This window comes from Asterias amurensis, chromosome 8 (genome assembly GCF_032118995.1).
Source record: "Asterias amurensis chromosome 8, ASM3211899v1".
Lineage (NCBI taxonomy): Eukaryota > Metazoa > Echinodermata > Asteroidea > Forcipulatida > Asteriidae > Asterias > Asterias amurensis.
In genome coordinates this window covers 20814659-20835338 of record NC_092655.1, presented here as the reverse complement: position 1 = coordinate 20835338, position 20680 = coordinate 20814659, and the positions used below count along the sequence as shown (strand labels likewise).

At 39.1% G+C, this 20680-nt stretch overlaps 1 protein-coding gene across 2 annotated transcripts in view; it reads left to right on the top strand.

Moving 5' to 3' along the window:
- The window catches only part of LOC139940697 (protein RRP5 homolog), a 45236-nt gene extending 24730 nt beyond the window's left edge, over nucleotides 1-20506 (top strand). The window contains exons 21-36 of one of the 2 annotated variants that reach the window (XM_071937061.1): nucleotides 465-561; nucleotides 1782-1927; nucleotides 3167-3266; nucleotides 3754-3940; nucleotides 4412-4595; nucleotides 6652-6831; nucleotides 7838-7951; nucleotides 8870-8961; nucleotides 10266-10366; nucleotides 10755-10934; nucleotides 11540-11599; nucleotides 14677-14861; nucleotides 15797-15965; nucleotides 17315-17468; nucleotides 18009-18174; nucleotides 18557-20506. In XM_071937061.1, the coding sequence (XP_071793162.1) occupies nucleotides 465-561; nucleotides 1782-1927; nucleotides 3167-3266; nucleotides 3754-3940; nucleotides 4412-4595; nucleotides 6652-6831; nucleotides 7838-7951; nucleotides 8870-8961; nucleotides 10266-10366; nucleotides 10755-10934; nucleotides 11540-11599; nucleotides 14677-14861; nucleotides 15797-15965; nucleotides 17315-17468; nucleotides 18009-18174; nucleotides 18557-18731 (2290 nt within the window). In that variant the 3' untranslated portion in view covers nucleotides 18732-20506. Of the gene's footprint in view, nucleotides 1-464; nucleotides 562-1781; nucleotides 1928-3166; nucleotides 3267-3753; nucleotides 3941-4411; nucleotides 4596-6651; nucleotides 6832-7837; nucleotides 7952-8869; nucleotides 8962-10265; nucleotides 10367-10754; nucleotides 10935-11530; nucleotides 11600-14676; nucleotides 14862-15796; nucleotides 15966-17314; nucleotides 17469-18008; nucleotides 18175-18556 lie in introns of both variants that reach the window. The other variant, XM_071937060.1, reaches the window with a different exon arrangement.
- Nucleotides 20507-20680: the final 174 nt, after the last annotated feature.

The following is a 20680-nucleotide window of genomic DNA, read 5'->3' as shown; positions in this document are numbered from 1 at the left end:
CTTTAGAATCAGTGAGCTTTCAGATGGAAATATTTCTCTGGAGGATTGGTACTGGTATGAAATTTAGAATCAGTGAGCTTTCAGATGGAAATATTTCTCTGGAGGATTGGTACTGGTATGAACTTTAGAATCATTGAGCTTTCAGTAGGAAATATTTCTCTAGAGGATTGGTACTGGTATAAACTTTAGAATCAGTGAGCTTTCAGATGGAAATATTTCTCTGGAGGATTGGCACTGGTATGAACTTTAGAATCGGTAAGCTTTCAGATGGAAATAATTTCTCTGGAAGATTGGTACTGGTATGAACTTTAGAATCGGTAAGCTTTCAGATGGAAATATTTCACTGGAGGATTGGTACTGGTATGAACTTAAAAATCTAGACAAGAATATCCATCCTGAAGAAGTAACATTTATGTATTTTATAAAATATTTGATCCAACTCTTAATGTGTTGTTTTTATTTAGGGTGAAATCTATCCTCGAATGTCAGATGAATGTGCGAGTAAATGATGTCATCATGGGTCGAGTGCACGCTTTAGAAGTCAGACACTTTATGACACCGGTGAGTCGTGACACTTCTTGAGCAAGACACTTAAAGGAACACGTTGCCTGTGATCGGACGAGTTGGTCTATAAAAAGCAGACGTAACCGGTTTTTTTAAATAAAATGCATATGGTTGGAAAAAAGTTGTAAAGAGGAGTACAATGATCCACACAAACATACCTCGAAATTGCACCGTCAAAAATTTGACTCCCATAAATGGCCGACCGTGTTAGTCGACGAGGTAAAAGGAAAACCATGCAATTTAGAGGCATGTTTGTGTGGATCATTGTCTTCTACTTTTACAACATCTTTCTACCCATATGCATTTTATAACAAACGGTTACAAACGCTTTTCAAAGACCAACTCGAACCGATCCAAGGCAACGTGTTCCTTTAACTACATGCTTTCTCCAGAAGACAATCAGAGCATACTGATCAAAACGTCGAGTTGAAACCAACAGTTCTTTTCAGAACCACCCCAATTCATTTAGAGATAGTCATTACATGGTGTTACCGCAAACCTTTCCATATCGTATTTCCACCATGCAAAGTTTCAAATCCTTCTCACATGCTTCCCTCATCCCAGGGGTAAAAGGGTACCTGTGAGGGCAGAGATGGTTCTTGTGATTGATTTAGCCGAGTAGCGTATAATTGTTGCACAGGTTGTATACTCCCCAGGGAGCTGAGATGGTTTAAAGGCATTGGACACTATTGGTAACTGTCAAAGACTAGCCTTCACAGTTGGTGTATCTCAACATACATGTATGCATAAGACAACAAACCTGTGAAAATTTGAGCTCAATCAGTCATCGAACTTGCGAGATAATAATGAAAGAAAAAAAATACCCCTGTAACACGAAGTTGTGTGTTCTAAATCTGAGGTCTCGAAAACTACGCCACTTCAGATGGAGCTGTTTCTCACAACGTTTTATACCATCAACCTCTCCCCATTACTCGTCACCAAGAAAAGTTTTATGCTAATAATTATTTGGAGTAATTACCAATAGTGTCCACTGCCGGAATGATCCAACGCCTAGTCACCAGGGGTAATAATGTTGGAAGCGCTTTGAGAAGCCCTCGCGTGTGAAAAGCACTATATAAAAACTGGTTGTTATTATTATTATTATTATTATTATTATTACAAAATCCAACAGATCAGTTTCCTCTTGTCATGAACAAATTTAGAATGTGTGACTCAATGATGTTTTTTTCATGTTTGGTAAAACTTTTCTTTTACAGACTAAGTCTCCATTTAAAGGAATGCAAGTGGGACAGGAGTTAAAAGCAAAGGTCATAGGTTATCTACAGGTCAAAGATCACCACTACCTCCCGATCACACATACTCACGGCGTTAAGATGGCTGTAGATTTGACACTAATACAAAGGTATGGTGCGTTTTTGTTTATACACTTGTTCTTGATATGTGGGGTCGGGTGTCATGGCCGAGTGATCTGGGGCGTTGGACTCGAGTCCTGTCATTTATAGAGTGTGGTTTAGAATCCTAGCTCGGTCAGTTCCGACAACTGTGTCCTTGAGCAAGGCTTCCTTGATGACATTTTCACAAGGTGCTTGTATTGTGTGTTTTCTTTTCACAAGACTAGAAAATAGGCAGTAAGTAGACTCTTCTAAAAGCAATGATGTGCTATCCTTTTTTGGCTGTACAATTTTCAAGCCATTTTGCTTATATTTTTAACTGGTGTACTCTTCTTAAAATTGTTTACTTAATGTATGTAATTTTATTAATCTTTTGCCATTTTTACTGTTATGCGCCCTCAAATAGGCTGGTCCATGAGAGAGCGCAATATAAAACCTATAAATTATTATTATAATTATCACTTTTTCTTATAGTAACCAACCTCAAAATATACACAAAAGTTGAAGTTATAGAATTACAAGGAATAGCTATAATCATCAAATATGGATAACAATCTCAGATTATCCAACATTTTAAGTGATGCCAACTTGCTTGTCTTTCCACCTTCCAGGTAACCTTACGGGCTAGAAGTTTCTCAGTTTTAGCCCCCCGCTTGCCTCTCACCCTTAGATCACAACCTTACGTTTTTTCATTCAAATCTAATCTCAAAACTTACCTCTTCATTCAAGCCTACTATTAAATTTTTCCTTGGTCCTATGGCGCAGTGAATAAGGGAATAAAAGGGTAGCGACGAGTTCTTTCACGGCCGTTTAGAACCGGCAGGGTCGTTGCCGTGTCGGCAAGGGCCTTTATCACAAGGACGTGCTTGAGCTCTGTTTGTACATGTACGATGTCCGTGTGTTGCATTGTTATGACTGAGACGCCTATTTCCGACAGTTTCTTGCTCCGTTCGTGCGCGTAGTCTTGGTGCAACACGTTCTCGTTTTCCTTTCACACACAGCGCGGCCAACTCACCGACAGCACCCGCATCGCCTGTTACAAGAAACGTCTTGCACCAAGACTAGCGCGGAGTATCCGCTCACAACCGATTATAAACACTGGTCATTATGAAAGGTTTAAACACCCCCATGTGATGCACTCTCCACCAATAGGAATAGCGAAACTGTCTGAGGTATTTATGAATAGTATTTCTTGATACCAGGGCTTTACAAGTTTTATTATTATAATTTAATCCTTGTTTTTTATGCAGCAAATTGGATGATGACGATTTCAAGACTGAAGATTTAACTCTAGAGAAGCAGTTACTTTCCTACAAGCCTGAACAGACTGTCACCTGTATGGTTCAGAAGGTAAGAAAGTGCTCATCTCCCTCGGTGTTCAGATCGTGAATCCCAACCTTGTTTCTAGGGGTGATTGTGGGGTGTCGTGGCCGAGCGGATAAGAGCACCGAACTCAAGCTGTAGTGTTTCTGTTCAGCAGAGTGTGGGTTCGAGTCCTGGTCGTGACACTTGTGTCCCTGAGCAAGACACTTCACTATAATTACTTCTCTCCACCCAGGGGAAGGCAGAGATGGTTCTTGTGTTTGATTTAGCTTATAGTGATAGTTGCTCATATTTGGCAGCACGAGCTGTATACTAATGCAGTTTTTAGGGTGACTATGTACAAACATGATTCGTTTGAAATGGAATTGCGTTAGAAAAACTTGCTATTTGACAAGCATAAAGCGGCCTACAAGCGCCATACAAGCGTTTTTAATAAGTGTGCATGCAAAAGTGTCAAGTAGTTTTCTCACTAAATGGAAATTAAAATTCATTTAAAATTGTTTTGTTTTCACAGTATGTACAGAATGTGTTGTGGGTGGCTGTGACTGGTACCCTGCAAGGCAAGATTTTCCAGTTAAATCTGTCCAAGAACTTGAGTGAAGTGCAGAAACCGGCTAAGTTATTCAAACCAGGAGTGGTCAAAAAAGCCAAAGTGGTCAAAATTGACATGACACATAAGGTTTTAGAACTAACATTTGTGGGTGAGTTTTTTTAACTGTTAATACATTTATTCAAGCTGGATGTAGGATTTGACATTTAGTAAGGTTTGCAGTTACGCCATGTTAATAACTCGCTCGTTTGAATTCTCCATAAGAAAATCTAGCATAACAGATTCATGTGCATGTTATTAAACCGCAAACCTTACCCGAAGAAAAGTGTTATTGTCAGTGCAAAACCTTTGTATCCCTGAAATACGCGAGTTTGAAATTTATTACGGTAAACCTCCATTAAATAATTTATCTTGTGGAGCACCCGACACCAAGTTTTTAGAATCGAGCCCTTTTTATTTCCCCTTTTTGTCTTCTGTTTGGTCTCAATGAGGTACCGAAAATCAGCACAAGGATTTTTGCACGGACCATTTTTGTGTAAGAATCAAAGTTTTTGTTCTTAAAAAAACATTCTATGATTATGATGATTGTTACTTATCAACACTTATCATCATTTTCCCGTAGGTACTGGCTCGTCTGAGTTGACCCCCGGAATGATCCTGAATGGATTTATAACTCGAATCAACCCCGGAGTGGGTCTGGTCATTCAGCTTCCCTTCAGTCATCACGGCAGGGTGTCGCTCACTGACCTTAGAGACCGCTTCATCAAAGATCCTTTGACGGGATTCAAGAAGAAACAGTGTGTCAGGTAGGAAGCCAACTCTTCAATTTGTTGTGTAGCGATCTTAAAAGGAATCAACTACATGCGTTAGGGAGGCCGTCTTTAACTAACCCCCATTTGCCGCCGTAAACCCCAGGATCCCGGCGGTTTTTCTTTCACCACTCTAATGATCTACAGGTCAATTCACAAAGCTACACTATGTCACACGAATATGCATGAGGTCTACTCAAACAGGCTGGGGCAGTGGCTTCAAACAAAGGGACCAATTACCGGCACCTTTCTGCAGAGATCTTTAGAAATGGAGATGCAACACTTTGATTGCTCCCCTTTGTTATGGCTGCTTGCTTCACTGGACAAGCCCTAATCCGCTGTATACATTGTAACTAATCTTTGTTGTCGCATTGCTTATCCCCCTGGCAAGGGACTGGGGTTTTAATGAGCTATTCGGCCAGAGCATGACCTCTTGGGCGCTGGCATTTTCATGATTTATGCAATCCTTTTGTAAGTGTTCACTGAGTTAAAAGCCGCAGGGATCCAGCGGTTTACGGCGGAAAATAGGGGTTAGTTAAAGACGGCCTCCCTTAGCTAATTCTTAAGCGCGAGCACGTGCTGGTTTGGTTTCTCTTTTAATGTTTGATTTTGAATATGATTAACAACAAAATTGAAAATGAAATAAAGGAATGTAAGAGTATTTGAGGAGTTTGGGGAAAAGATTGAATGAACGTGGTATCAGAATGTTAAAGACCTTACTATAATCATTGATAACTCAATTGTGTCAACTTGTCTTTATGGTTGGTTTCACTCCACAAACGGACTCGGAGAAGTCTACACAGACTCCACAATATTACAGTTGCTTAGAGACACTGGACACTATTGGTAATTGTCAAAGACCAGTCTTCTCACTTGGTGTATCTCAACATATGCATAAAATAACAAACCTGTGAAAATTTGCGCTCAATTGGTCATCAAAGTTGCGAGATAATAATAAAAGAAAAAAGCACCGTTGTCACACGAAGTTGTGTGCTTTCAGATGCTTGATTTCGAGACCTCAAATTCTAATTCTGAGGTCTTGAAATCAAATTCGCCGAAAAATTACATCTTTCTCGAAAACTACATTACTTCAGAGGGAGTTGTTTCTCACAATGTTTTGTACTATCAACAGATCCCCATTACTCGTTACCAAGTAAGGTTTTATGCTAATAATTATTTTGAGTAATTACCAATAGTGTCAACTGCCATTAAGTAAAGCGGTAACAAACTGTTGGGAAAAGTGACTATGTAACTAAGTGAATTTTTTTTTATTTGAAATAAGAAACTACATCATTTTTTATAGGTGATCCATAGATACTATGATAACAAAGAAAAAATTTGCCATTGTCAATTGATACTATGATCTTAACTTTGAATGTTTTGTCGGGTCGGAGGTAGGTCCGATCTTGCAGCCATTTGCGCTGCCATGGGCCTTTTCGTACAAGCTGTTTCCGGCCATTGGTCTCTAAACAGGGCTAACTATCAGGCCTGATACTTAATGTAGGCAATTAAAGGCAGTGGACACTACTGGTAATTGTCAAAGACTAGCCTTCACAGTTGGTGTATCTCAACATACCCATAAAATAACAAACCTGTGAAAATTTGAGCTCAGTCGGTCATAAAAGTTGTGAGATAATAATGAAAGAAGAAAACACCCTGGTTGATTTCGAGACCTTGCGTTCTAAACCTGAGGTCTTGAAAACAAGTTCGTGGAAAATTACTTCTTTCTCACAAACTATTGCACTTCAGAGGGAGCTGTTTCTCACAATGTTTTATACTATCAACCTCTCCCCATTACTTGTTACCAAGAAAGGTTTTATGCTAAATATTGTTTCGAGTAATTACCAATAGTGTCCACTGCATTTAAGGTGATTGCCTCCATGCCCCCTGGTCACTGCCTTGATGCCCTTGAAATGCTCCAGTACAAATTTACATCTTCCTCCTAAGGGTGCAATTTACATGTACCAGGAAGAAAATGCCTTGGTGCCCTTGCCCCTCCAATCATGAAGCATAAAACTAGGAAATAATACTACAGAGTTGATATTTTATAAAGGTGTTGCGTGATGGCAGTGCCAAAGAAAGACAATGCAGTTTTATCATTGAGAGCTTCGGACACATGGAAGGATCACGCCGCAGTTATTGACAAGGACATCAGCTCTGCTGAAGATTTAGCAGTCGGGGACATCGTTAAAGGATATGTGAGCAGCTGCACTAAGGTTGGCGTCTTCGTCAGGTAAGTTGAACTTGTTATTGTCCTCGATTTTCAATCCATGAGGAGGCAGGAACATGAGTCCTGCAGTTTTTTCATGCATGATGTTCTTCCTACCGAAATCTGTTTTCAACTTTTTGTTTTGCCCTCAGGAAAATTGACAAAACTGTGATATACATGTACAGTAGCCTGAACAAAAGTCTATAAATGTACGACATGTATATTGTCTGCTCGAAACTATACGGTCATCAATTGGTTGTACCATACTAAATGTTTGTCTGTCCATAGGTTAGGGAACAGAAGCTTCTCGCTCGCATACAGTACAAAGTCCTGCTCCTCACGTTCAATGCTGTCCATGGTCTCTCCCGTCATTACATTTCTGAACTGATAACGCCATACACCCCGACAAGGTCCCTCAGATCCTCTTCACAGCTTCTCCTACAAGTTCCCCCATACAGAACAAAAACGTACGGTAAAAGAGCCTTTGCTTTCAGTGCACCCACCCTTTGGAACTCTCTTCCTGCTACCATCCGTTCCCGGATAAACCCGGACCTCTTCAAAAACTCATCTCAAAACACACTTGTTCACTCAATCTTTTTTGTAATATTGTATTGTTTAGTTTAATTGTTGCTTTCTATTGTATAAATGGGTTTATTTGTTTGTAAAGCGCATTGTGAGTACTTGCAGTACTGAATTGCGCTATATAAGCATTTCTTCTTCTTATTATTAACCTTATCCCTAAATGTTGTCTATAAATTGTTGCTTATTATTGAACCATTGTGTACCTTATACTAATAATTATATCATACCTCATACTGTATTGCTTTTGTAGTTTCAACATGAATGTGCAATATTGTAATTTTTGCACTGAAATAAATGTTACTGAATGAATAATTGCAATTTCATGTTTCAGCTTTTTGCTTTTACAGTCCACAGTCGGCATAGAGGATCTGAACAGGGAGTGAAAGAATTTTTTTTTCTTTTTTAAATGCTCTGTACTTCAAAATGTTTCTGTTTTTCTCGTTCGCAGTTTATCACGAAAAGTTGTTGGTCGAATCCAAATGAAGAACTTGTCGGAATCTTTTGTCAAGGATCCAGGACCTCTGTTTCCAACAGGAATGCTTCTTACTGTTGCAGTGTTAAGGTGAGAGAATCTAGTAATAATTTATGTCTTAAGGGCAGTGGACACTATTGGTAATTGTCATAGACCAGTCTTCTCACTTGGTGTATCTCAACATATGCATAAAATAACAAACCTATTAAAATTTGAGCTCAATTGGTCGTCGAAGTTGCGAGAGAATAATGGAAGAAAAAACACCCTTGTCACACAAGTTTTGTGCTTTCAGATGCTTGAATTCGACACCTCAGCTGAGGTCTCGAATTCCATTCAAATATTTGAGTGAGAAATTACTTCTTTCTCAAAAACTACGTTACTTCAGAGGGAGCCGTTTCTCACAATTATTTATACTATTAACAGCTCTCCATTGCTTGTGACAAAGTAAGATTTTATGCTAACAATTATTTTGAGTAATTACCAATAGTGTCCGGTGCCTTTAATAGAGAGTTGCTTCGATAAAGAGGTCTGACGTCTACTGCCTCAGCAGTAGCTTTATCCTAGATCGTTGTTTCTGGTATTAACTCATGGCTGCAAACATCACCAACATTGATGTATTCTTTATCCTCGATGCAAATTTAACATCTATTATATTGTTGAGGTACCTGCTGCCAAAACAAAGGATTCGAACTGCCTCTAGCAATCTCGGTAGTTTAGTTGGTAACACACTGCTCTAGAATTGCAAGGGTCATGGGGAAAAAAGATGAAAACAACTACTGAAAAGCTGTTTGAAACAAATGGAATTTCAAACTGTCTCTATAAAAAACTGACTTGAATCTAATGAGAGAGAGAGAGTAAGATTCTGCGCTGAGACTTTTTTGGGGGGAATGAGGCCAGTTGTTTAAGGAGGAGTTTGATGTTATTTTTATACAAAACCCTTTGATAAACCAGAAGTGTGAAGGTAACAACATTTCTTATTGAGTGTATTATTGTTTATTTTTCTGGTAGCGTTAATAAGAAGTCAGGAAAGATTGAGCTCTCCTCAGCGAGCACTGCCACTGGCGCTGAAGATCCGGTTCCTGCCAAACTCAGAGTGAAAAGTAAGTTGAACTTTCAAATTGTAGGCACAAGATGATCCAATAATTCAGCACAGTGGATTCATCCTGTGCATTGGTGCACAGCCAATGGCTGCATATTTTTTGGGTGTCCATTTTATGAACAGCAGTTTGAAACCACCGATGTAGCTGTTATCTCAATTTTATTTGTATAATCAGTTAAAGGAACACGTTGCCTTGGATCGGTCGAGTTGGTCTTTGAAAAGCGTTTGTAACCATTTGCATATGATTAGAGAGATATTTTAAAAGTAGAATAGAATGATCTACACAATTAGTATCACTCGAAATTGCGTGGTTTTTCTTTTACCTCGTCGAAAAAACACAGTCGGCCAATGATGGGAGTCAAAATTTTGACTCCCATAAATGGCCGCCCATGTTAGTTCCCAAAGTAAAAGGAAAACCACACAATTTCGAGGCAAATGTGTGTGGATTATTGTATTCTACTTTTAAAACATCTTTCTAACCATGTGCATTTTATAACAAACGGTTACAAATGCTTTTCAATGACCAACTCAACCTATGCACATGATGCAAGGCAACGTGTTCCTTTAACAGTTTTTGCGTCAATGATGAATAAAGAGTTTGTCGAATACAAGATCTGCATAGAGTTACTCAACAGTTGTCTGTTGTTCATTTGGTGTTTTGTAACAAAAATGGTACCCATGATTGTGACTGTGCCTATTGACATCATGCTGCCATCTTAGAGGTCGAATAATGGGCCAATGAGCAACCTTCTTTTGACCTCTAGTAGAGAGCTCTCTGCTCAAATGATGTCATTTGTGTCAGGTATATTATGTAACATCATAATATGAATATGAATAATGTTTTATTGTCACTTGTAAAAAAAACAAGTATTTGTACAATGAAATGCGTTTTGGTTTTATAATAGCGTGTCTAAAAATGTGTTATATAGACGATGTGACCTATGTTTACATTCAAACCGCCCTCTGTTGACAAAACACTCTATACGTCATGTTTCGCCGGGCACTGAGTTGCGCAGTCACAGTAAGATTTCTAGCTGGCTGCCAAAACACAAAAGTTTTGCCCGGCGGTATGCGCGCGAATCATGTTATGGTTTTCGTGTGACGTCAGAGGTCACTTCGTCTATAAAAATACACACTAAAAATTTACCATTTATACAAAAATACATTGAACATTTAGTATAAACATTTATGAGTATTACAATATACAGGCAAAATACAAAGATAAAAACAGCATGATAATTGGTCTAGCAATGTTCAAATGTTGTTAAAAATTGTGGGTTTATTTTTATTTATTTTTATTTACAGGAAAGGAGAATCTGAAGAGGAAACGAAACCTATCGGAAGGAGAGGAGGACATTGATAGTGGATTAGAAGAACCAGAAACATTGAGTGACACGGAAGTAGAGGTTAGTTTCAACTCGTCCACCTACCCCACCCCCCCCCCCCTCCCCTCGATCCACCTTGTGCCAAATATTGGTTCAAGTTAGGAATTTACATATTGGTTAAAGTGTACGTGCTCAAAATCTCGGCTTATACAACTTTCTAGGGGCAAGTGACAAAAACACAGTTAACTAGCCGTGTCAGCTACTTTTCAAAAAAGGTTAAGCAAAAGGCCTGTTGGTGAAATAAAATTTCACCATAACTTGTTTCCCTACACACAGATGTGCAACATCTGAGTCGTGCATTTGATCAATTCCAAACTGCAGCTTGTTAAGTCTGTTTATGAGAGAGCAAAATCTTGAGTGAACTTTCCATCCGATTCATAATTTTGTGTGATTTTTTTCTTAATTTTAGGTGATACAGAAACCAAGAGAGGGCGCTCCAGTTGCTCGACTCAACGTTGACACTGGATTTAGTTGGGATAGTAGTCATGCACCAGAGGCCAAGAGGAGTAAGAAGACAGTACTCCGCAACGAGGAGGAATCCAGCAGCGAGGAAAGTGATGTGGAAGAGGAGGAGACAGTTGTCAAAGAGGTAAGAATTCAAGAAATTGGTTCGATCTGTTGCCTGATGTTTATTCAATCTTATAACTTTTAGTTTCACATGTCGGGTCATCTCTTTGGAACAGCGTCCCACTTAAATCTCAAAACATATCTATTTTGGCAATCATAGCTTTGGCCTCTGGTTTTCTTTGTGTGTAGCAGAGTTCTTGTTTTTGTAACAGGAGTGTCGTTCTTGATCACCAGCCTGGGCCTTGAATACCCAGCAGGGTGGATATGTGCTCGTTACAAGTCTTCATTATTATTATTATTATTATTCTTGACAGACATGCCGCACTAAAAAGGTTCAATTTTATTGTTATTACTATTAGAATGGGTTTCCTGTATTGTGAACCGAGAGAAAGCCCAAATAAAAATTAAAACTTGTTTTTATGCAAGTGCTAGTCACACAAGGCCTGAAGGCCACTTCAAGGTGTGGGTTACAATTATTTTGTTCCAGAGGCCGTTGCCAGCACCTTCCTCTTGAGCTGAAACAGGGTTACCCCTTTACTGTCGTTACCCCCCTTGTATCACAGCGTGAGGGTTCTGTTTGGTGATTTAAGTTTTTTTCTTGTTTGACGTCTCTCCTAGCCTTCTCAGGTCAAAAGCAAGAAGGAGAAGGAAGCCATAGCAAAGGCAGAAGAAGAGCTTCTCTTCCAGGTATGTGGTCTTTTAAAAATAAATTTGAATAATTTTGTTTGTCCCTCCATCTTGATGTAAAGCCAAATATTTACACTAGGCCACAGAGCCCGGACTTCCTGCATAATTGATTAGTAAAGATATGGGTCACAATTTGACAAAGCACTGTTAGATTCATCTCTCTCGTGACTGGGCAAGTCACTGACGTAACTGAGTATACAGTTCTTATTCCACAGATAAACTTATATACAAAGAAGACTTTGTTGTTTTGCGGTGCAAATATAGCGAATCCCACCAAGTAAAAATGTCTGTTTTTTTCCTTCTCAGAACTCAATCAATACAGTGCTTACACACATCGGTGTAAGGGGAAAGTACTGAGTATACAGTGCTTACACACATCGGTATAAGGGGAAAGTACTGAGTATACAGTGCTTACACACATCGGTGTAAGGGGAAAGTACTGAGTATACAGTGCTTACACACATCGGTGTAAGGGGAAAGTACTGAGTATACAGTGCTTACACACATCAGTGTAAGGGGAAAGTACTGAGTATACAGTGCTTACACACATCGATGTAAGGGGAAAGTACTGAGTATACAGTGCTTACACACATCAGTGTAAGGGGAAAGTACTAAGTACACAGTGCTAACACACATCGGTGTAAGGGGAAAGTACTGAGTATACAGTGCTTACACACATCGGTGTAAGGGGAAAGTACTGAGTATACAGTGCTTACACACATCGGTGTAAGGGGAAAGTACTGAGTATACAGTGCTTACACACATCGGTGTAAGGGGAAAGTACTGAGTATACAGTGCTTACACACATCGGTGTAAGGGGAAAGTACTGAGTATACAGTGCTTACACACATCGATGTAAGGGGAAAGTACTGAGTATACAGTGCTTACACACATCGGTGTAAGGGGAAAGTACTGAGTATACAGTGCTTACACACATCAGTGTAAGGGGAAAGTACTGAGTATACAGTGCTTACACACATCGGTGTAAGGGGAAAGTACTGAGTATACAGTGCTTACACACATCGGTGTAAGGGGAAAGTACTGCGTATACAGTGCTTACACACATCGGTGTAAGGGGAAAGTACTGAGTATACAGTGCTTACACACATCGGTGTAAGGGGAAAGTACTGAGTATACAGTGCTTACACACATCGGTGTAAGGGGAAAGTACTGAGTATACAGTGCTTACACACATCAGTGTAAGGGGAAAGTACTAAGTATACAGTGCTTACACACATCGGTGTAAGGGGAACGTACTGAGTATACAGTGCTTACACACATCGATGTAAGGGGAACGTACTGAGTATACAGTGCTTACACACATCGATGTAAGGGGAAAGTACTGAGTATACAGTGCTTACACACATCGGTGTAAGGGGAAAGTACTAAGTATACAGTGCTTACACACATCGGTATAAGGGGAAAGTACTGAGTATACAGTGCTTACACACATCGGTGTAAGGGGAACGTACTGAGTATACAGTGCTTACACACATCGGTGTAAGGGGAACGTACTGAGTATACAGTGCTTACACACATCGGTGTAAGGGGAAAGTACTAAGTATACAGTGCTTACACACATCGGTGTAAGGGGAACGTACTGAGTATACAGTGCTTACACACATCGGTGTAAGGGGAACGTACTGAGTATACAGTGCTTACACACATCGGTGTAAGGGGAAAGTACTAAGTATACAGTGCTTACACACATCGGTGTAAGGGGAAAGTACTGAGTATACAGTGCTTACACACATCGGTGTAAGGGGAAAGTACTGAGTATACAGTGCTAACACACATCGGTGTAAGGGGAACGTACTGAGTATACAGTGCTTACACACATCGGTGTAAGGGGAACGTACTGAGTATACAGTGCTTACACACATCGGTGTAAGGGGAAAGTACTGAGTATACAGTGCTTACACACATCAGTGTAAGGGGAAAGTACTGAGTATACAGTGCTAACACACATCGGTGTAAGGGGAAAGTACTGAGTATACAGTGCTAACACACATCAGTGTAAGGGGAAAGTACTGAGTATACAGTGCTAACACACATCGGTGTAAGGGGAAAGTACTGAGTATACAGTGCTTACACACATCGGTGTAAGGGGAAAGTACTGAGTATACAGTGCTTACACACATCGGTGTAAGGGGAAAGTACTGAGTATACAGTGCTAACACACATCAGTGTAAGGGGAAAGTACTGAGTATACAGTGCTAACACACATCGGTGTAAGGGGAAAGTACTGAGTATACAGTGCTTACACACATCGGTGTAAGGGGAAAGTACTGAGTATACAGTGCTAACACACATCGGTGTAAGGGGAACGTACTGAGTATACAGTGCTTACACACATCGGTGTAAGGGGAACGTACTGAGTATACAGTGCTTACACACATCGGTGTAAGGGGAAAGTACTGAGTATACAGTGCTAACACACATCAGTGTAAGGGGAAAGTACTGAGTATACAGTGCTAACACACATCGGTGTAAGGGGAAAGTACTGAGTATACAGTGCTAACACACATCGGTGTAAGGGGAAAGTACTGAGTATACAGTGCTAACACACATCAGTGTAAGGGGAAAGTACTGAGTATACAGTGCTTACACACATCGGTGTAAGGGGAAAGTACTGAGTATACAGTGCTAACACACATCAGTGTAAGGGGAAAGTACTGAGTATACAGTGCTAACACACATCGGTGTAAGGGGAAAGTACTGAGTATACAGTGCTAACACACATCGGTGTAAGGGGAAAGTACTGAGTATACAGTGCTAACACACATCAGTGTAAGGGGAAAGTACTGAGTATACAGTGCTTACACACATCGGTGTAAGGGGAAAGTACCGAGTATACAGTGCTTACACACATCGGTGTAAGAGGAAAGTACTAAGTATACAGTGCTTACACACATCGGTGTAAGGGGAAAGTACTGAGTATACAGTGCTTACACACATCGGTGTAAGGGGAAAGTACTGAGTATACAGTGCTTACACACATCGGTGTAAGGGTATAACCAAGTTATATTCTTTATCCCGATGCATTTTTAACATCTATTAAATCAATTTGTTGTCAGACGGAGCGTGAATTGATGGATGAAGACAAAACACCGCAGACGTCCGATGAATACGATCGTCTCGTTCTGAGTTCTCCAAACTCCTCCCTTGTATGGATTCGTTACATGGCCTTCTACCTTCAATCAGCCGAGATTGACAAAGCTAGAGCAGTGGCTGAGAGAGCTCTTAAAACTATGAGCTTCAGGTCAGTATCTTTATTAGCAAAAAAAAGAAGAAGAAAGTTTGGGGGTTCAAATCCTACCAGAATTTCCTTTGAATACTTCCAGCATTACAGAGCTTTGTCAGAATTCATTTGTAGCGACAAGTTGAAACTATTTGATTTCTGCTTTTGGAATCGAGCTAATCACCTTCGTTCTAAAGATCTTTTAATTTTTTAAACATTTCAGTAAAAAGCCAAGCTTTATTTATTTATGCAACTGCAAAAGATATGAGTACCACTAAAAAAAAATGGTTGGACTAGAAAACTTAATGTAGTGGTATTGCTTTAAAATAGCTGCCAACTGCCCTCGATTCTGCAGAATTTTCCCTGAAAATAAATCAACCTTTCCATGATCTGCTGAACAATTTTGGAAATCGCCCTACTTAAGGAAACTTATTCCCTATTATGTTAAATGTAATTCTATATATCTCTACAATTGATGCAGTATCTCCCGGACTGCAAGATGCAAATGTTGGCAGCTCTGCAATAAAGACCAACATCCCTTAAGAAGCAAAAACAAAAACATCTTCATCTCAGAGTGTTTGAGCAACCACTAACATTCCAAAGTTTTATTCTTGATATCATTCAGAGAGGAGTCTGAGAAGCTGAATGGGTGGGTTTCATTCTTGAATCTTGAGAATCTGTAAGACAGAGTTTGAGCAAATACTAAGATTCCAAAGTTTTGTTCTTGATATCCTTTAGAGAGGAGTCTGAGAAGCTGAACGTGTGGGTTTCCTTCTTGAATCTTGAGAATCTGTAAGAAAGAGTTTGAGCAAATTCTAAGATTCCAAAGTTTTGTTCTTGATATTATTCAGAGAGGAGTCTGAGAAGCTGAATGGGTGGGTTTCATTCTTGAATCTTGAGAATCTGTAAGAAAGAGTTTGAGCAAATACTAAGATTCCAAAGTTTTATTCTTTCAGGGAGGAGTCTGAGAAGCTGAATGTGTGGGTTTCCTTCTTGAATCTTGAGAATCTATACGGAACGGAAGAGTCTCTACTCAAGGTTTTTGAGAGGGCGCTAAAGCACTGTGAACCAATCAAAGTCTTCCAGAATATGGTCAACATCTACGTCCGCACAGAGAAACTCGAGGTGGGTAGCACTTACATGTAGACTCGTGATTAGTCAGAAATTTTCCAGATTTTATTATTACTTTCATAGCTGTCACGCCCATGTTTCAAGACTTTTTACTGGTCATAAAAAAAGGGTTATACACGCCCACGTGATGCGCTCTCCACCAATAGGCATAGCGAAACTGTCTGAGGTATTTATGAATGTCACGTTACATCAACTCTGTTCCTGCCTAAACCCGTACAAAGAAGAGAAATTTCAGACCTTTAAGGTCAGCCTTATGAAGAAAATCACCCACAGCTAAAGCAAGTCCCTGCTCTGTGATTCACTTCTGAGGACACTGCCCCTGAAAGCGTTGCTAAATCTGAACCCTAGGGTCTATCAAGAGGTGGAAATACCGTCATTTCATCAAAAACCTACTCATATGTGGATCCCAGTTTTAGACTTTTTTTGTCAGCAATGGCTCTCCCTCCTGCATTGTGAGTAGCACTTATTGCTGCAAGAATCTTGTTTTGGTTTTTATTTATATCGAATGGGCGTGTCAAATTACTATACAGACTTTTTAAAAGAATATGAAAACTTCTCTTACTGTCTACTGTCTGAATAATTGGTGCAAAATAATGATAATATAATTCATTTTTAATAAAGCGTCTTCCTTAAAAAAAAAATCTAAAAACGCTGTTCAGACATCTTTAACATTAAAAAAACATTAAGCTAAAAAGAGATAAGCAAAATACAGCAAGATTACATTGTACAAAAAGACAGAACAAAATACAAACAATTAGAAAAAACAACAACAACAGAACAATTTAATCTTAATAAAAGCATTACACTGGCTCCCTGTTGAGCAACGCATCATCTTCAAACTCCTTTGCACAACATACCGTTGTATGACAGAGACTTCATCCCCGTTGTACTTGCAGAGGCTTCTCCTGCCGTATAAGCCCGTTCGCCAGCTATAGGTCCAGTGATGCCAACTTGCTTGCCGTTCCACCTTCCAGGTTGAAAACCTATGGGGATAGAAGTTTCTTGGTTGCAGCCCCCCGCCTGTGGAACGACCTGCCTCTCACCCTTAGATCACAACCTGACATTGCTTCATTCAAATCTAATCTCAAAACTTACCTCTTCAGTCAAGCCTACCATTAATTTTTCCCTTGGTCATATTTTAGCGCAGTGAATAGTTTTCTAGATACCAGCGCTTTATAAGATTTATTATTATTATTATTATTATTATTATTATTATTAATATGTTGTGGATGAATCAGTAGAATGGTGGTTCAGTTCCTGGCGTTGCAGTTTATCGCTCGTTAAATAATAATTGCCAAGTGTGGAAATAATTTGTAAAATTTTTAATCGATTTGTTTTTTCAGCAAGCAGAGCAGTTGTACAATACGATGGTGAAGCGATTTAACTTCAATAAAGACGTCTGGATCAGCTATGGTTACTTTCTGATGAAGAGCGGACGTCACGGTGCGGCCCACAAACTTATGCAGAGAAGTTTCAAAAGTCTAACACAAAAAGAGCGTAAGTTTCACTGTACTCATCAAATACAAGTTCTACTTAAGCGATTTATGTTATGGACTGTACTGTTGTTGATTTATATTTCACTTGGAGAGTGTGATGAATAAAATATCGGTTATAAAGATTTTTTGATGACAATGACTCAAATCAGGAAAGCGCCATTAAAGAAATTCTGAGTTTGGCCAAAAGAAACTCAGGAAGTATACATCCTTTTTACTGAGTGGGTGTTTTTAACATTGAATTTCTTGGGTTATTAATTTAAGTTAATGGATGAGCAGTTAATCTTCCTGAGGCATTGAGCAGCCCAACTGCCTTTTGCATGATCCAAATACATGTAAGTCCACTGTTTGGAAAAAGGAATTACATGGAGATAACAGGTGTGAGTTGCCAGATGAAAAGGATGTTTTATTTAAGTAATACTTTCTTAATTGGAGCTTTCTCATTATGATTATGTTTACAATTTTTCAGAAGTATAAATAATCTGCAAGCTAAAATTAAAACAAAATATGGGTTGTATTAATTGATATCATTTGTTCCTTCCAGATGTTGATGTAATTACTAAATTTGCTCAAATGGAGTTCAAGTTTGCCGAAGCTGAACGAGGCAAGACGATGTTTGAAAATGTCCTCAGCAACTATCCAAAGCGTACTGATATTTGGTCAGTGTACCTGGATATGATGATCAAGGAAGCAGATGTAGAGGCTGTCAGGTACAAGATTTTTCTTTACACGCAGTGATGAAAAGGCTGTTTTCTTAAAGTTTTGAGATTTTAGTATCGTTTGAGCGCAATATCCTTGTAATAATTTTATAAGAGTATAATTATCTTATTTTTGTTGGCAGGGGTCTGATTGTACACATTTCAAGTTGACAGTTTTTATACTTTTGTATAACAGCCCTTGTCCAACTTGTAATTATTTTGTGTATGTCTAAAGGTTTAAAATAAATAAATAAATAAATAAATGTATAAATAAAGTACAGTGTTGGACATTAGGCCTACTACTCTATTTCTGTGAAATTCTAACGAAAAGCACTGATTTACATTTAAAGATTTTAAAAATTTACATTTGAATTTATTTGTTCTTCCCCTGCAGACATCTTTTCGAAAGAGTCATCCATCTCAGTCTCTCGGCCAAGAAGATGAAGTTCTTCTTCAAGCGCTACTTGGAGTTTGAGAAAAAATCTGGCACTGATGCCAGTGTAGTGGAGGTTAAACGCAAGGCTGTTGAGTATGTAGAGTCTAAGATGGAGGTGGTCGCTGATAGCTGAGCTGGGTCGTACAGCCGTGTCTGACTCAAGCACCTTTGGTTATGGCTATGGCTGCTGGCTACAGGAGCAACATTGGAGAATAGGACTTTTAAATAAGGTCAGCCATAGCCGCAGCTGAAGCCATAAATTCAGACTGTTTCTGAATTAGTGGCTACGGCTGCGACTGTGGCTAACTCACTGTGTCATAAATTTGGTGCGTTCAATTAGCTTCCCCCGGGTCGACCCTGTCTTCCCATGGTACGTTCGAAATGCTTCGACGTCATTCCAGGGGCTCACCCTGTTCAGCCCCAAGTGCCCTGCTTGTGGAACGGGTCACTTGGGGCTTGCTCGAGGTGCATGATGTCACCACGAGAGGGCGAGTGATCGTTCGATAAGCTCTTGTCGGGGGCTCACCCGCATGAGCACACCGGGGTCGACCCAGGGAAGCTAATCGAACGCACCCATTGAAGCAGAGGTTGGACTTGGTAACACTCTTCATAACAGTTAAAGCTGTCAATAGAACTTTTGCAAATTCTTGATATGTGCAGGCTAGGCGTGGAATGAGGTGCATGCTGGTCTAGCTAGCGACCAAGTTGGGTATTTGCGAAAAGGTTTATGTATATGATGTTGTTTGAGTTGGGCGCCCTAGCCTAGAGGACAAAAGGAGGCTGTTCATTGGCCAATCCTGTGCGCCGGGTATACAAGTCTTAATAAACAAAATTGCTTTCTATGTCCTTCATCATTGCTTTACTTCCAAGATGGCGGCTTGATAATGTCAGAACATATAGTCCATTCAGGTTCAGCCTTTTTGCAGACACCATAGACTCTGTAAATCATTTGCAGGTTTTTGCTATATAACTTTTGACTCAAAGCAATGAAAAAGACGAGTATTTTACCCTAAAATTAATAGAAATAATCTTTGTTGTAAAGCACTGTTTCATATAATGTAGAGATGATGTGTACCAGGCCTTTTTATAAATGTATTGATCAGTAACTTACAGGTTTATTAGTAGAATATAATGATCCACACAAGTATCACCAAAAATTGCCTGTTTTTCATTTTACGTCTCGACAAACACGGTCGGCCATTTATGGGAGTCAAAAATTTGACTCCCATAAATGGGCGACCGTGTTAGTTCGAGACGTAAAATGAAAACCGTGCAATTTGGAGTGATACTTGTGTGGATCATTATATTCTACTTTTAAAACATCTTTCTAATCATATACATTTCATAACAAACGGTTTCAAACGCTCTTTATTGACCAACTCATCCGATCCAAGGCAACGTGTTCCTTTAAGTTTTGAAGATTCATTTGTGTTGACGTACTTTCATTCACCAATGAGTGTATCATTTTGCAGAATCAACGAATTGGGTTTTGATTAAAAATTGCGTTATTTTATTTCTTTCTGGTCATCACCAAATTTTGACCCTACCTATAAATTTAATAATCTTGTTTAATTTGATAAAACTTTTTTTCTTAATATTCAGCAGTTAATAGTATATTATAGTTGTGAATTCCTTCCTTCATGGTAACATGGAAATTTTATTTGATTCAATTTGCTTTCGACCAGAACATTTGTTTATTTTATTTTCCAATTTAGAAAACAATAACTAACAAAATTAATAAACAGATAGGCCTAGCTCCTACAAAATCACCTTTCTTTTGGTGCTTGTACATGTTATTAAAAAAAGGAAAACTAATATTTTCATTGAGGAAAGTTTTCATTCAAACACCATGCACTAGGAGGAGTCTATAAATTTCCTTGGTGTATAACATTGTGTTAATAAATGACATTCAAGAACAAAAACCTGTTGGTTTGATTTAATTGTATTATTTTTTTGTATGTGTATGGTCAGACTTTTACTAGTGATGCAAAAGAATACGGAATACAATAAATATTTTAAAAGCACATGATGGAAATTGTTCATCATTGTCATCAGGCCCAATTTGCTGCTAAGCACAAAAAA